The sequence below is a fragment of the Danio aesculapii genome, chromosome 1 (genome assembly GCF_903798145.1).
Source record: "Danio aesculapii chromosome 1, fDanAes4.1, whole genome shotgun sequence".
NCBI classification, from domain to species: domain Eukaryota; kingdom Metazoa; phylum Chordata; class Actinopteri; order Cypriniformes; family Danionidae; genus Danio; species Danio aesculapii.
In genome coordinates, this window is record NC_079435.1 from 983983 (window position 1) to 998982 (window position 15000).

The 15000-nt window shown below is 39.3% G+C and overlaps 1 protein-coding gene across 1 annotated transcript in view; it reads left to right on the forward strand.

Annotated features, from left to right (window-relative positions):
• Positions 1-3: 3 nt before the first annotated feature.
• slc27a1b (solute carrier family 27 member 1b) overlaps positions 4-15000 on the forward strand; it is a gene marked incomplete at its 5' end in the record, with an annotated part of 22901 nt that continues 7904 nt past the window's right edge. Inside the window, 8 exons of the mRNA XM_056456538.1 lie at positions 4-158; positions 797-1191; positions 1700-1861; positions 5516-5585; positions 5870-5961; positions 8269-8378; positions 12469-12678; positions 13442-13568. Coding sequence (XP_056312513.1) covers positions 4-158; positions 797-1191; positions 1700-1861; positions 5516-5585; positions 5870-5961; positions 8269-8378; positions 12469-12678; positions 13442-13568 — 1321 coding nt within the window. The remainder of the gene's footprint in view (positions 159-796; positions 1192-1699; positions 1862-5515; positions 5586-5869; positions 5962-8268; positions 8379-12468; positions 12679-13441; positions 13569-15000) is intronic.

Consider the following 15000-nt stretch of genomic DNA (forward strand, 5'->3'; position numbering starts at 1 on the left):
TGTTTTCGCGCCCCAGTCGCTCTGATCATTGCCGGGTTATTGAGTGCTCTGGGCGTCCCGTGGTTCTGGAGTTTGGTGTCTCTTCTAGGAGTTTATTTATGTTCTGGGGGGTGGAGGTTTGTTTATGTGGCCGCACGCACTGCGAAGAGAGACCTCATGTGAGTATAACACACAGAAAAATGCATGATAATAACAATAATAATAGTAAAATCTTATGTTTTGCTAGCTCACATTGTTGTTCTTAAGATGAATAATTAATCCGTGTGAGTTAATCCACTGACAAAAGTTAGTTTGTTGTGGTAGTTTTTACGATTGGATTGGATAGCAACTGTATAATACACTCTCTTACCGTTAGTTTGCTGTGAGGAAATGGTGCGTAAAAGCCCCGCCTCATAATTAATATTCTGTTTCCTTTAGAAGTAAATTAACATACTGAAATAATAGTCTCGGTTCACGCTGACTTTAAATCCAGCTACAATCAAGAATGCATAATTATGTGCTGTCATGGCTTTGCAATCAAAACATGTGATTATAATGGAGGTCAATGGGGCAAAAACAGCCTCCAACATAATGAAAGGGAAGTAAATTTGCCTAGAATGCAAGGATTTTTCCAAAATATGTGTAAAAATAAGGTTTGTCATCAAAAAGCATTACATGTGCTGTATCTGGGGCCAACTTAAGCCTCAAAATCACCCAAGAGTGGATGCAAACAACCCAACATCACACTAGGGTTAAATAAATAACTGAATTGCTAAACAACATTTACAATGTGTTTAACTCTGTTTCTGTCCTCTAGTGGTCTGCAAGTGTTACTGCGCGTCAAGCTCTACATGCGTCAGTATATCAGCAATCGCAGCACCGTCCCGTCGCTATTCGCCCAGCGGGTGGCGCTGCACCCAGAGAAAGCGGCGCTGGTGGACGAGTCATCAGGTGAGGTGTGGAGCTTCTCAGAGCTGGACGGGCGCTCCAACGCTGTGGCGCAGTGGGTGCTGGCGCAGGGCTGGCGGTCGGGTGATGTGGTAGCCATTTTCATGGAGAGTCGCCCACAGATGGTGGCGCTGTGGCTCGGGATGGCTAAAGTGGGCGTGGAGCCGGCACTCATCAACTTTAACCTGCGCCGCGATTCGCTGATACACTGCATGGGCGTGTCTGGGGCGTGTGGGATGGTGTTCGGGGCGGAGCTTCTGGACGGTGAGATGTGCTTTACTTTGTTATTATTATACTCATTATGATTATGGTTTATTAGTGCTTTCAAATGATTAATCATGATGAATTAATTAAATCCAATTGCATCCAGGTAATAATTGCTTTATTATTTGCATCCAAAATAAAAGCTTGTATATATATATATATATATGTGGACTTTGCATGTTTATTTTGCATCTATTTATTTGAGAAAACGTTTTATTTACATTTCTAAATAAATATGTATATCTAATATAAATTAAATATATATTAATTCAAATGTACAATAAGTTTTCAGTCCCAAAATCAACATTATTGTGAAAATGAACTAGGAAAATCTTTAGGTTTTGGCTGAAAACATTGTCGCGCAAATGGTCTCTTAGAAAGCTCATCAGCCAATCAGAATTCAGCACTCTGCGCATGTTATGTATGCTGAGATGTTGCGCAGCCCTATAACAGATGTAATAAACTTGACCTGATGTCTAATATGAGACCGGATCTGCTGTTTCTGCAGTGGTGCTGGAGGTGAAGGAGTCTCTGCGCAGTCTCTCCCTCTTCTGCTGTGGTTCTGCTCCTGCAGAGATGCTGGACTCGCTGTCGGCTGCAGATCTGGACGCTCTTCTCTCCAAATCTCCCCAAACACCACCCGCTGTCACACACAACAAGGGTTTCAATGGTGTGTATTCACACTTCTCTCCCTGTTTGTGTGTGTGTGTGAGTGAGTGTGTGTGTGTTTATGGAATATTCTCTGCATATTTCTGTGTGTGTGAGTCAGTTTTTAATGATAGGTAAGCGTCTCTACATGTCTGAATACATATTTCAGATGCCACAACTGTTTGTTATGTTTCTGGTGTTGTGGTTTATGTAGGCAAATCCACATCACAAATTTGGGGATTTTTTATTTTTATTTTGTGACATTTCTCTTTTTCTTTCCTTAATAGAACAAGTTAACCCTGTGAATTTGCCATTTTAATTGCTAAATTATAAATTTATAAAATTACAAACATTGTACATAAGGCCATTTAATATATAATATAATATAATATAATATAATATAATATAATATAATATAATATAATATAATATAATATAATATAATATAATATAATATAATATAATATAATAATAATATAATATAATTTAATATAATATAATATAATATAATATAGGCGTCACAGTGGCGCAGTGAGTAGCATGATTGCCTCACAGCAAGAAGATTGCTGGTTCGAGCCTCAGCTGGGTCAGTTGGCATTTCTGTGTGGAGTTTGCATATTCTCCCTGCCTTCGCATGGGTTTCCTCCTGGTGCTCCGGTTTCCCTCACAGTCCAAAGACATGCAGTACAGGTGAACTGGGTAGGCTAAATTGTCCGTAGTGTATGTGTGTGTCAATGTGTTTCCCAGTGATGGGTTGCGGCTGGAAGGGCATCCACTGCATAAAACAAATGCTGGATAAGTTGGCGGTTCATTCCACTGTGGCGACCCCTGATTAATACAGGGACTAAGCCGAAAAGAAAATAAATGAATGAATAATATAGGCGTCACGGTGGCGCAGTGGGTAGTATGATTGCCTCACAGCAAGAAGGTCACTGGTTTGAGCCTCGGCTGAGTCAGTTGACATTTCAGTGTGGAGTTTGCATGTTCTCCTCCATGTTGGCGTGGGTTTCCTCCGGGTGCTCCGGTTTCCCCCACAGTCCAAACACATGCGCTATAGGGGAATTAGGTAAGCTAAATTTTCAGTAGTGTATGTGTGTGAATGAGTGTGTATGGTTGTTTCCCAGTGTTAGGTTGCGGCTTGAAGGACATCCGCTGCATGAAACATGTGCTGGATAAGTTGGTGGTTCATTCTGCTTTGGCGACCCTGATTAATAAAGGGACTAAGCTGAAAAAAATAAATTAAAGAATGACTAATATAATATAATGATTTAATTAAATGTGATTTGGTGTATAAAATATTACATTTAATTCTTATATATCATATTTCAATGATGCAAGAATTATACAAATCCTAATATCTTTGTTCTCTTTAACATGTATTAAAAGTGAATTATTTATATTTACGGGAATGAATAAACACAAACTTGATAATTACTGTTTAATAATTAAAATGTGTTATAATGTGTAATATAAAATGCAATGTATCATAAAATATTATTATTATTATTACAATAGGTAGTCAGAACATTAAAATAAAATGCACTTGATTATTTTAGGAGAGATGTGCTCACCTGTCCTCATTTGTTTGAAATATTGTGTAAAAATCTCCCAAAATGTAATGGCTAATGACTAACTGTGGGCTTCGGGTAGTTCTGTTTCTTCCAGTGAGCTTGGTGTGTGTGTGTGTGTGAGTGTGTGTGTGTGTGAGCCAGCCTGTTTTGGCAGTGTGTGTGTGTGTGTGTGTGTGTGTGTGAGATTCTCCCCTTCACTGGGGTTTATGTGTGTTTAGCCATTGGTTAAAGTGGGGAAAAGGTTACATTCCAGCCCAGAGAGAGAGAGAGAGTGAGAGAGAACTAGTCAGAAATAATATTACAAACCATCTGAATGACTGCAGAGGTGTGTCTTGTGTTTTATTTTCTTAAATTTTAACAATAATATGTGTTCATCATCTTTTAATCCTCATATTAGTCTTTTTCTTTCCTATCTATCTATCTATCTATCTATCTATCTATCTATCTATCTATCTATCTATCTATCTATCTATCTATCTATCTATCTATCTATCTATCTATCTATCTATCTATCTATCTATCTATCTATCTATCTATCTATCTATCTATCTATCTATCAGAATTCTAATTACTGTATCTGTTCTTCCTTTTCTGTATTCATAAATGCATTATGAATAATAACTTTCTAATTTTATTCGTTGTTTATGTAATCTGCAATGCTTTTTCAATTCTTGATAAATCACGCCAATAAAGCTCTGTTGAATAGAAGAGAGTCTGAGCTACACAAGCAAGTTTGAATTGAGAAAGAGAGAGAGTCTGAAGGAGAGGAAAGCAGTAAAGAGTCTGAGCTAGCAGCAGCAGAGTGTGTGAGACACTCAGTGAAGGAGAAACAGATCTGCTGTGAGGAGAAACACTGATGAGCAGATGAGTGTAAATGAGTCTGGAGTCACTGCTTTATTCACCTCTGACCCACTCAGCTGTGTGTGTGTGTGTGGGTGTGCGCATATGTGTTTAGTGTGGGTGTTCAATGTGTGTGTGTGTGTGTACAGTGCTTCCGGAAAGTATTGATAGCGCTTCACTTTTTCCACATTTGTTTATGTTACAGCCTTATTTCATAATGGATCAAATTCATTGATATCCTCAACATTCTACACGCAATCCCCCATAATGGCAATGTGAAAAAGAGTGAAAAATAAAAAAGCTGTAAAATCACATGTACATACATTATTGATGCACCTTTGGCAGCGATTACAGCCTCAAGTCTTTTTGAATATGATGCCACAAGCTTGGAATTTTTGCCCATTACTCTTTGCAGTACCTCTCAAGCTCTATCAAGTTGGATGGGAAGCGACGGTGTACAGCCACTTTCAGATCTCTCCAGAGATGTTCAATAGGATTTAGGTCTGGGCTCTGGCTGGTCCACTCAAGACATTCACCGAAGTTGTGAAGCCACTCTATTGATATTTTGGTGGTGTGCTTTGGGTCATTGTCCAGCTGGAAGATGAAGCGTCGCCCCAGTCTGAGGTCAAGAGCACTCTGAAGCAGGTCTTCATTCAGGATGTCTCTGTACATCGCTGCATTCATCTTTCCCTCTATCCTGACTAGTCTTCCAGTTCCTGCTGCTGAAGAACATCCCCAGAGCATGATGCTGCCACCACCATGCTTCACTGTAGGGATGCTATTAGCCTGGTGATGAGCGCTGCCTGCTTTTCTCCAAACGTAATGCCTGGCGTTCACTCCAAAGAGTTCAGTTTGAGTCTCATCAGAGCAGAGAGTTTAGTTTCTGATGGTCTGAGAGTCCTTCAGATGCCTTTTTGGCAAATTCCAGGTGGGAAGCAGCTTCCGGGGCATTATGGGGGATTGTGTGTAGAATGTTGAGGAAATCAATCAGTTTAATCCATTTTGGAATAAGGCTGTAACAAAAACATGGAAAGAGTGAAGTGTTATCAATACTTTCCGGATGCTCTGTATATGTATGTATGTTCAGTGTGTGTGATCACTGTATGTGTGTATCTGTGTTCACTGTGTTTTCAGTGGGGGTGTTTCAGTGTGTGTGTGTGTTGCTGTATTACACTGAAGAAAATATGAGAATCAATCCAACAGTATTGTGTGTGTGTGTGTGTGTGTGTGTGTGTGTGTGTGTTTGTGTGTGTTTCTGCTCTCAGACAGGTTATTTTACATCTACACCTCAGGAACCACGGGTTTACCTAAAGCTGCCATTGTGGTGCACAGCAGGTTTGTACAGCAGTGTGTGTGTGTGTGTGAGAGAGTGAATGTGTGTAAGAGTATGTATGACAGTGTGTGAGGGTGCATTTGTGAGAGTGTGTGTGTGTGAGTGTTTGAGGGTTTAAGTGCATGTGTGTGTGAGTGCATTTGTGTGCACATGTTTGTGTATATTCAACGTTCCAGTGCATGCCTGCATGTGTGTGTCTGTGTGTGAGCACGTGTGTGTTCATGTCTGAGCCGACAGCATCAGTGTTTTTTTATTGTGTGTGTGTGTGTGTGTGTGTGTTGTACAGGTATTATCGTATCGCTGCGTTCAGTTATTACTCCTTCGGTCTGCGGCCGGATGATGTGGTGTACTGCTGTCTGCCGCTCTATCACTCCGCAGGTCTGTTTACAGCGCACACACACACGCACACACACAGATACACATTCGCAGATACACACGCAGGGAAAAATGGGACAGAGTGCAGGGCCCTGGCAATCTAGAGGCCCTGCTATGGTAAATGGCCCCTCTCTTCACTTTCACCGACTGCATCTACATGCCCCCACAACTACCCTCAATAAATTAATATATATATATATATATATATTTAAAAGTAATATATTACAATCCTAATTATAAAAAACACTAAAATAACACATTACTGTCCTTTAAAAGTAACTAATACATATAATATCTTTTGTTAAACTTAAAATTGTAATATATTACTTTAATAATAACGTCATTTCCCCAACACTGCCTATTGATCACCAGGTCATTGTGTCCTCCCTGAATACCTTCATTCCAGTGATGTTGACCATGTTGAGAAATCCTCCTATATTGGGTCTATTTGGCTTTAGTAATATCTGCTGCAATAGTTCACCGTGTGTCCACTCTACATCTACAAACATTGTGTTCTCATTTTGAGTAAATATTTTGTCAGATAAGGAGGTCACGCTTTAAGATTCATTAGTTAATTCACGGGAATTCAAAGCTTAAAGGGCCCATAGTTTACCTCTTTTTTATGATTTAATGATAATATTCTGGTTGTTCTGAGTGTGCCAGTTTAGCTTCAGTTTAAAACACACTTCAGATTTGTTTTATTATAATGTGTTAAAAAGTGTCATGTTGGGGGCGTGTCCACAGCTCGCTGATTTAGGGGTGTGTTGCTTCACATGTAAATTAGTTTCGGCTTCCCGCCAACATAACAAGGGGGCGAGGCCATAAGCTCACTCGCTCTGCATTTGCAACAGAGTCAGACAGGCAGACTGAGAGAGGGAGCAGGAGGAGAGGATCCGCATTCAGTCGTACATATACGACTCGGACACAGACCAAGCAGAGAGTACAAAATCATTTGTGTCTTTGTACAGTGCTTTGTACTGTGTGCTAGTTTCAAGTGCCGAGCTTGTACACAGAAACTAATAACCACGCACACTGAATTAACTTTAACTGAGGCACCGGATGCGCCACTCGAAGCCGCGACACGGCACACCAGACACTCTTTGTGGCGCACCAGAAGCATGAAGTGTCCCGAATCGTCGCGCCACGCATTTTTGAATTCTAAACATAGGTTTCTGCAGCGGTCCGCGGCGCCCAGCCGACGACTTGAGTGTACCCTGATAGAAACCGATGTTTAGAATTGTAAAACGCATGCTAGTTAAGATCACAGGGAGCTTCTGGGATCGCGAGAAATGCAAACGGCTGAAGTATAAGGTAGACTCAATGAGAAGTACACATGTTTGCAAACCTACCTAAAGATACAACCAATAATTCAGATTAGAGCGATAATGTGGAGAATATTGCTCTTGTGTTGAGCCCAATGAGCCTTGCATCTAAAAATAGAGCTAGCGTGTTCCTTTAGTGATATCGCTTCGACTCACGCTGAAAATGGCGGACGTGAATCAACAAACTGAGGATATGATGACGCACCTGTCAATCAATATTGGTGGGCGGGGAGACCGCTCTCCTACGTAAAGTTGCGGTCGGTCTGAAAACCGCTTTAATTGGTCCACCGTTTTTATGTTGTTAAATTGAAAAAAAAGCACTGGGTGTGTTTATATCACCCCAATATGACGCTCTATACATCATACATGCACATATGTCTGTCCAAACAGCTTGAAAAGTAGATTTCTTACCATAGGTGCCCTTTAAACCTGCACACAGTACATTCTAACATGTTTTATATATTTAAAGTCAGTTTAGAAGTGAAAACACAGAAATGCTTATTAAAAGCTGCCTTTTCGCTGGAGGTAACAGCTGTGAGAAATGCGAATAAAGTAGCCTAGCTGTGCCGAACAATGCTGTTATTGTCAGATAAACGCACAGCTAAAGTAGTTCTGGCAGGTTTTGAGCAAAGCAAGGCAAGTTTACTTCTAAATAAAAGAGACAAGTATAAGAAAATAAAAACAACAAAGAATAAAAATGATTAAAAACAGATTAAAATGTCTTAAAACAGGTTATAAAAGAAAAGAAAAACATAATAGTGTGATCTTTCTGATGTAGCACAGTGCTCATTCAGTAAAGGCACAGCTAAACAGATGTGTGTTCAGTCTTGATTTGAATGTGCCTAATGTTGGAGCACATCTGATCATTTCTGGAAGCTGATTCCAGCAGCAGGGGGCGCTGTTAGTAGCTGAAGGCCGATTCACCCTGCACGTTACAGCTCAGTCTCACTCCGCTGATGGTGTCTGATCTTCTGTGTGTGTTTGTCAGGCAACATCATTGGTGTTGGTCAGTGTTTGCTGCACGGCCTGACGGTGGTCATCCGGAGGAAGTTTTCCGCTAGTCGCTTCTGGGACGACTGTGTGAAATACAACTGTACGGTAAGAGCTCACACACCTGCACAAAATACTGTTCTTACTGGGGAGCTTTGTCTCCTTTTTTAGCCCAAACATCTACAAACTCTTAAAGTGGTGGTCCAGAGTATCATTTTAAGGCTTGGTTGTGTTTATAAGATGCAAAGCAATGTGTGCTCATGCTTTACTTGTAGAAAATCAGGTCATTTGTTCATATATCTTACTTTGATTATATACAGATACTCAGCTAACATGAAAACCACTGTCATATGTCCTAGTTCCTCTGAAAGCCCGCCCTCAAAAGCCTCTGATTGGTCAGCTAACATAATGGCAGTGTCCCGCCTCTACTAGCACACGCTTTGCCTCTGCTGTGTAAATACTGTCAGTCAGTGTACCTTTGTACCTTTGTCAAATGCTAGCTATATATTGTTTTATAATTCTCTGGAACATGATTAAATTAAACTGTAAGCACTTCTCTCCTTGTGTCGTGTCCTTTGGAAGCCCAAATACAGAAAAAGAATGAGCTCTGTGAAAATAGCAGCGTTTGGATGCCATTTTAGCTTTCTCTGCTGTAACATTACAGCACCTCTGGCCACACCCCTTCCCTGGGCGGGGTGTATGCTTGTATTCTGAAGGGTTTATGACATCATTAACCCGGATGTGTTTTTTTGTAGTCAAATTCGTTGGCTGTAGGCTGTGCTAAGCTAACTCTGTAAAAGCCAACGTCTCCCTTTGCATTGAACTGTGAGTGCGTTACATTCAGAGATGTTATGTTCACACAGCTACATTACACATCAACTATCTTATATATATATATATGATATCGTAGTGGACCACCCCTTTAAATCAAGCAGGATCTTCACCACCTTGTGTGTTGTTGTCTCATTGTTACTATGTCAGATTATTCTGCTCCTCAGTTTTTCATTATTAACACTGGAACTGCCTGAATTCTATAACTACTACAATTACCATGGCGGTCATTATGACTGTCCTTGTTTTAGATGTCTTATTGTTACATTGCATTTACATTCAAAGCTTCTATTGAGATATTAAAATTAAGCTTTGAATGTCTGTCATCATATTTCATTAAGTCATCACCCTCTTTTTGGTGATGCAGCCTATAAATTTATAGTCAGGCTACATTAGAGCACCCACGAATGTCCGCGACTCTCTTTCACCTGCAGGAGAGGCTTTTTTGTGGCATTGAATATGCTGCTTTTAAAGGCATTCATTCATTAATTTTCTTTTGGATTAGTCCCTTATTTATCAGGGTTCGCCACAGCGGAATGAACCGCCAACTATTCCAGCATATGTTTTATGCAGATGCCCTTCCAGCTGCAACCCAGTACTGAGAAACACCCATACACACTCATTCACACACATATACTTATACACCACAGCCAATGTAGTTCATCAATTCCCCTATAGCGTATGTGTTTGGACTGTGGGGGAAACCGGAGCACCCGGAGGCAATCCACGTTAACACGGGGAGAACATGCAAACTCCACACTGAAACACCAACTGACCCAGCTGAGGCTCGAACCAGCGACCTTCTTGCTGTGAGGCCACAGTGCTGACCACTGAGCCACCATGACTCTATTTTAAAAGACAAATCTGATCTAATAATGTTATGTTTTTGCCAACAGAAAGTTCTGTATTTGTTAGCATGAAGTTGCTAGGCAACAGAGGCGTGCATATTTAAAGTCACAGGGAAAAGTCGCAGATACTGAAACACATGCGGTTGTTTTGATCACTATGGTAATTAATAGTAGAAATAACTCTTGTGGGGTGACGCAGTGGTGCAGTTGGTAGTGCTGTTGCCTCACAGCAAGAAGGTCGCTGGTTCAAGCCTCGGCTGGGTCAGTTGACGTTTCTGTGTGGAGTTTGCATGTTTTCCCTGCGTTTCCTCCGGGTGCTCCCGTTTCCCCCACAGTCCAAACACATGTGGTACAGGTGAATTGGGACGGCTAAATTGTCCGTAGTGTATGAGTGTGAGTGAGTGTATGGATGTTTCCCAGAGGTGGGACGTGGCTGGAAGGGCATCCGCTGAGTAAAACGTGCTGGATGAGTTGGCGGTTCATTCCGCTGTGGTGACCCCGGATTAATTAAGGGACTAAGCCAAGAGAAAATGAATGAATGAATGAATGAATGAATAACTCTTGTGTTTTGTAAATTTGATTAAAAAAAAAAGCAATGTTAGAAGAAAATATAGACATATTTAGTAAGAGTCAAAGAAATTATTTATGTGTGTGTTAAAAATAAAAAGGTCAAAGTTATAATGAAAGATGATATTGGAAAAAAGTCACGTTGCAATATTTTATTTTTCTGTGATACATATTGCGATATTGATTATACTTTGACCAGATGAAACGAATGGATCAATTTGAAAATAATCAATCATTTTAGACTTATTGGAATGATCAGTGCATCTGCGTAAAATATAATAAGCACTGATAAATTAGGGCTGCTCGATTATGGTAAAAATCATAAATACCGAAATTATTCACCCTCCTGTGAATTAAATTTATTCATTTTTTTTATAAATATTTCCCAAATTATTTTTAACAGATTCAGGAATTTTTTACAGTATTTCCTATAATATTTTTTCTTCTGCAGAAAGTCTGATTTGTTTTATTTTGGCTAGAATAAAAGGAGGTTTAAATATTTTGAAACCTATTTTAAGGTCAATATTATTATCCCCATTAAGCAATATATATATATATATTTGATTGTCTGCAGAAGAAACCACTGTTATACAATGACTTGCCTAATTACCCTAATTAAGCCTTTGAACACACTTTAATCTGAATGCTTGTGTCTTGAAGAATATCTAGTCTAATATTATTTACTGTCATCATGACAAAGAGAAAATAAATCAGTTATTAGAGATGAGTTATTAAAACTATTATGATTAGAAATGTGTTGAACAACAATCTTCTTTCCATTAAACAGAAATTGGGGGGAAAAGGGCCGCTAATAATTCAGGAGGGCTAATATTTCTGACTTCATACAGTTATTTACCTCCCTGTAATTAAGGAAAGGGAAATAAATACAAGCTGTGCTTTAAGCATCCTCACTGTAAGAAAAACACTTCAGCTCCAGCAGTCCTTCAGTTAAGAGCAGTGAGGGATTTTCTCCTTTGGTTGTTTGATTACTGATAAAAACAGTCAGCAGCAGGAATATTGCGCACTGTCACTTTAAGAGCAGTACGGTTCTGATTTATGGTTTATCTTTCAGATGTCTTTTGATTCTCAACTCGTTTGATTATTACACAAGTGAGGGTTAATATGAATAATCACTAAACACCGCGTTTTGACACACATTTGACAGCACTCGCATTAAGATGACTTTAGATGTGTCTCTGAGGCTGAGCGCACACACACAACAGCACGCGATCCATCTCGCGCATATATAAACATGAATGATTTGAATGCTCATCAATGAATGATGTGCGTCCCGTGCTGTAAAAGCTACATTACAGCACATGCTTTTAGTCATTTTCACGTGAAACTGAGCTTTGCAGAGCAACAAATGTGTACAAAGGGTACTGATAAAGTTTACACTGGAAGGGGGCGGTGTATGATGCAGTAATCATTTTATCTCCATTAATGGTTTTTCATAATCGTTAGAAGTTGAAATCGAAACCGAAACCAAATTTTTGATTAATTGCACAGCCCTATGATAAAAACCGTGGGGCAAAGATACTAATTAAATAAACAGTATTTGACACTTTTCAGGAAGTCTAGCAGAGTTCAGGTACTTATCCAATGTAAAATGACCCAGCGTAGTCTTCATCGTATTTATACATATATACAGGTAATCTTGCTTAAAGTTTCAAACATTATAATTTCTTGTGTGTGTTAAACTTCCCTAAAATACGTAGTCACAAGCCGTAAAACACATGCAAATAGGTAAATCTATGGTTAAACTTTGCAACGACTCCACAAATCATGTACTGTATGTATACAGCTGTGGCTCCTGGTAAACTCTAATCATAATTCAGCATTGCAGATGTGCACATTGCAATATGTTGCGATATTGTGTAGGCCTACTCAGCAGTTCTAGTCCTGATTGTGTTATTTAGCTGTGGTTTGTGTATGTGTGTGTGTGTTTTCAGGTTGTTCAGTATATTGGTGAAATCTGCCGATATCTCCTCTCTCAGCCAGTCCGTCCGTCAGAGTCTCTGCACCAAGTGCGTGTTGCTATGGGCAACGGTTTGCGGCCTAACGTTTGGGAATCGTTCATGAAACGCTTCGGTGTCAAGCGCATCGGTGAGTTTTACGGAGCCACAGAGTGCAACTGCAGCCTCGCCAACATGGACAACAAGGTACACACTCACCTGAGGCAGAGACACCATACTTAAGGGGAACACTTCACTGTTCATAAGACTGTCATTAAACCTTTATAATCATGACACATGATGAATGTGAATGAGATTTTATTCATGCTTATAACAACTGTTATTAAGTGTGCGCTCAGTTATGACATTTTAAATGCAAAGATGACAATATTTGATGTTAACTTGACATTACCAAAACAACAAAACTTGTCATAAATCTATCATAAACATGTCATGAAGCATTTATAAATATGTCGTGAGTTTTATAACAGTGTCATACATTTTTTTGCCCTCAACTACAGTGGTACAAGCTGAATTTGTCATTAAAATGTTGGTAATAATTAATGACGCTATTAAAAATGATTTGAAAGAGTAATAACACAATTATTGAGACATTTTAATAACAAATGCAGTTTATTTTATTGGGAAGGTGATCAGATTCATGACACATTTATACACTCATGTTTATGACGGATTTATGACGAGTTTTGTTGTTTTGGTGATGTCAAGTTGGCATGACAAAGATAAATTATGGTGTATTTGTTTATGTCAAGTTGTCATAATAAACAATGTCATCTTCACATTTAAAATGTCAACTGAGCGAATGACACTTAATGACAGTTGTTATAAGCATGCATAATGTCTCATTCACATTCATGTGTCATGTCATGGTTATAAAGGTTTCATCCCTTGCAGTGTAGTGTTTCCTAATAAAGCATAATATAATGATGTATAATTTGTGTGCATGCAGGTGGGCGCGTGTGGCTTCAACAGTGTGGTTCTGCCTAGTGTTTACCCTATCAGACTGCTGAGGGCAGACGAGGACACTATGGAGTTAATTCGAGACAATAGAGGACTGTGTGTGCCATGCAAACCTGGTGAGACACACACACACACACACACACACACACACACACACACACACACACACACACACGTAGTATACTTTAAAAAAAAAAAAAAACATAGCCTACTTAATAATACATTGTTATTATTATTCATTCATTCATTCATTTTCCTTTGACTTAGTCTCTTTATTCATCAGGGGCAGCCACAGAGGACCAGCGACCTTCTTGCTGTGAGGCAACAGTGCTAACCACTGAGCCACCATGTCACCTATTATTATTATCATTATTATTATTATCAGGGCCTGACATTAACTTTTTTGATCATCAGCCACTGTGGCTAGTAGTTTTCCAACATTACTAGCCACTCGCCATTTTCACTAGCCACAATTTTGTTGTTGGGAAAATATATTTTATATGCTTAAAATTTGACTTTGGCATGCTAAAATTACTTGATGTGTTATGTCCACATGACTCCTCGCTAATTAAGTTGTTTTTTGTGTGTGTTGTGACCTTGCTCAATGAGCATGAGCAAATGGGCTTTCATAGTGTCGCATTGCAATTCGTTTTATTTTACTTTTCACAGTTTATATTCACTCTTTAGGGCTTCATTCACTCTTTTTTTTCTCTGGCCACACCAAGCTAATTATTTCCTTGTCAGAATTTTTATATAATGCATCAAAACAAGCAAAATATAACTTTTTATTCAACAAAATGTTCTTAAAAAACAACTAAAAAAGTATTCTCACGTATCTAAAACTATACACAACAGGCTAAAGGTCCCAGATCACCTGTTAACTATAGATAAATAGAAAGTTAATCCCCTATTAAAGCAATGTTACTGTAAATGATGATAATTAAACCACATTAACAAAAATAACTACAAGCAAAAGAAAGTAGGTGAAAATCATTACGTTAATGTTAAGCATATTAATAATCTGTTCAAATAATGGTTAAAGCGAAAACGGCAATCGCTGCTGCTTACAAAAAATCTCAAGCTATTGAAGCAGCAGGACTGTGGCTGCACGAGCACCGCTTTTTCCAGTCTAGTTCAAAGCGAAACGACCGCACCAGTCATGTTTCCAGCCACGGTTGCTTCATGCAAGGAAACGGGACACGAGAGTTTTTAAGCATTTGTGCGCATCAAATCAGCTCTGCGCACGACACTGTTGTCAGTGAGCAAGGATGTCCGTACGCCTGATCATCCTCTCATTTGGTATTCTCCTGCTTTCTTTTGATCGTGCGAATACTTATCAGTCGGGCTGCTTCTCGATTCTAATTCTCAATTTTACATTTTTTTCACATTTGCGCGCATATTGACAAACGCTCTTAAACTAATCTTTAGTGACAAGGCAGCACTGGCAATTTAAAAATGATTGTCAACCAGCCAAAGTGACTAGTGAGGGTGTCTGTCTAACCCACCACAGGTGAAATCGCATTTGGCGGGTTGGTGGGTGTTAATGTC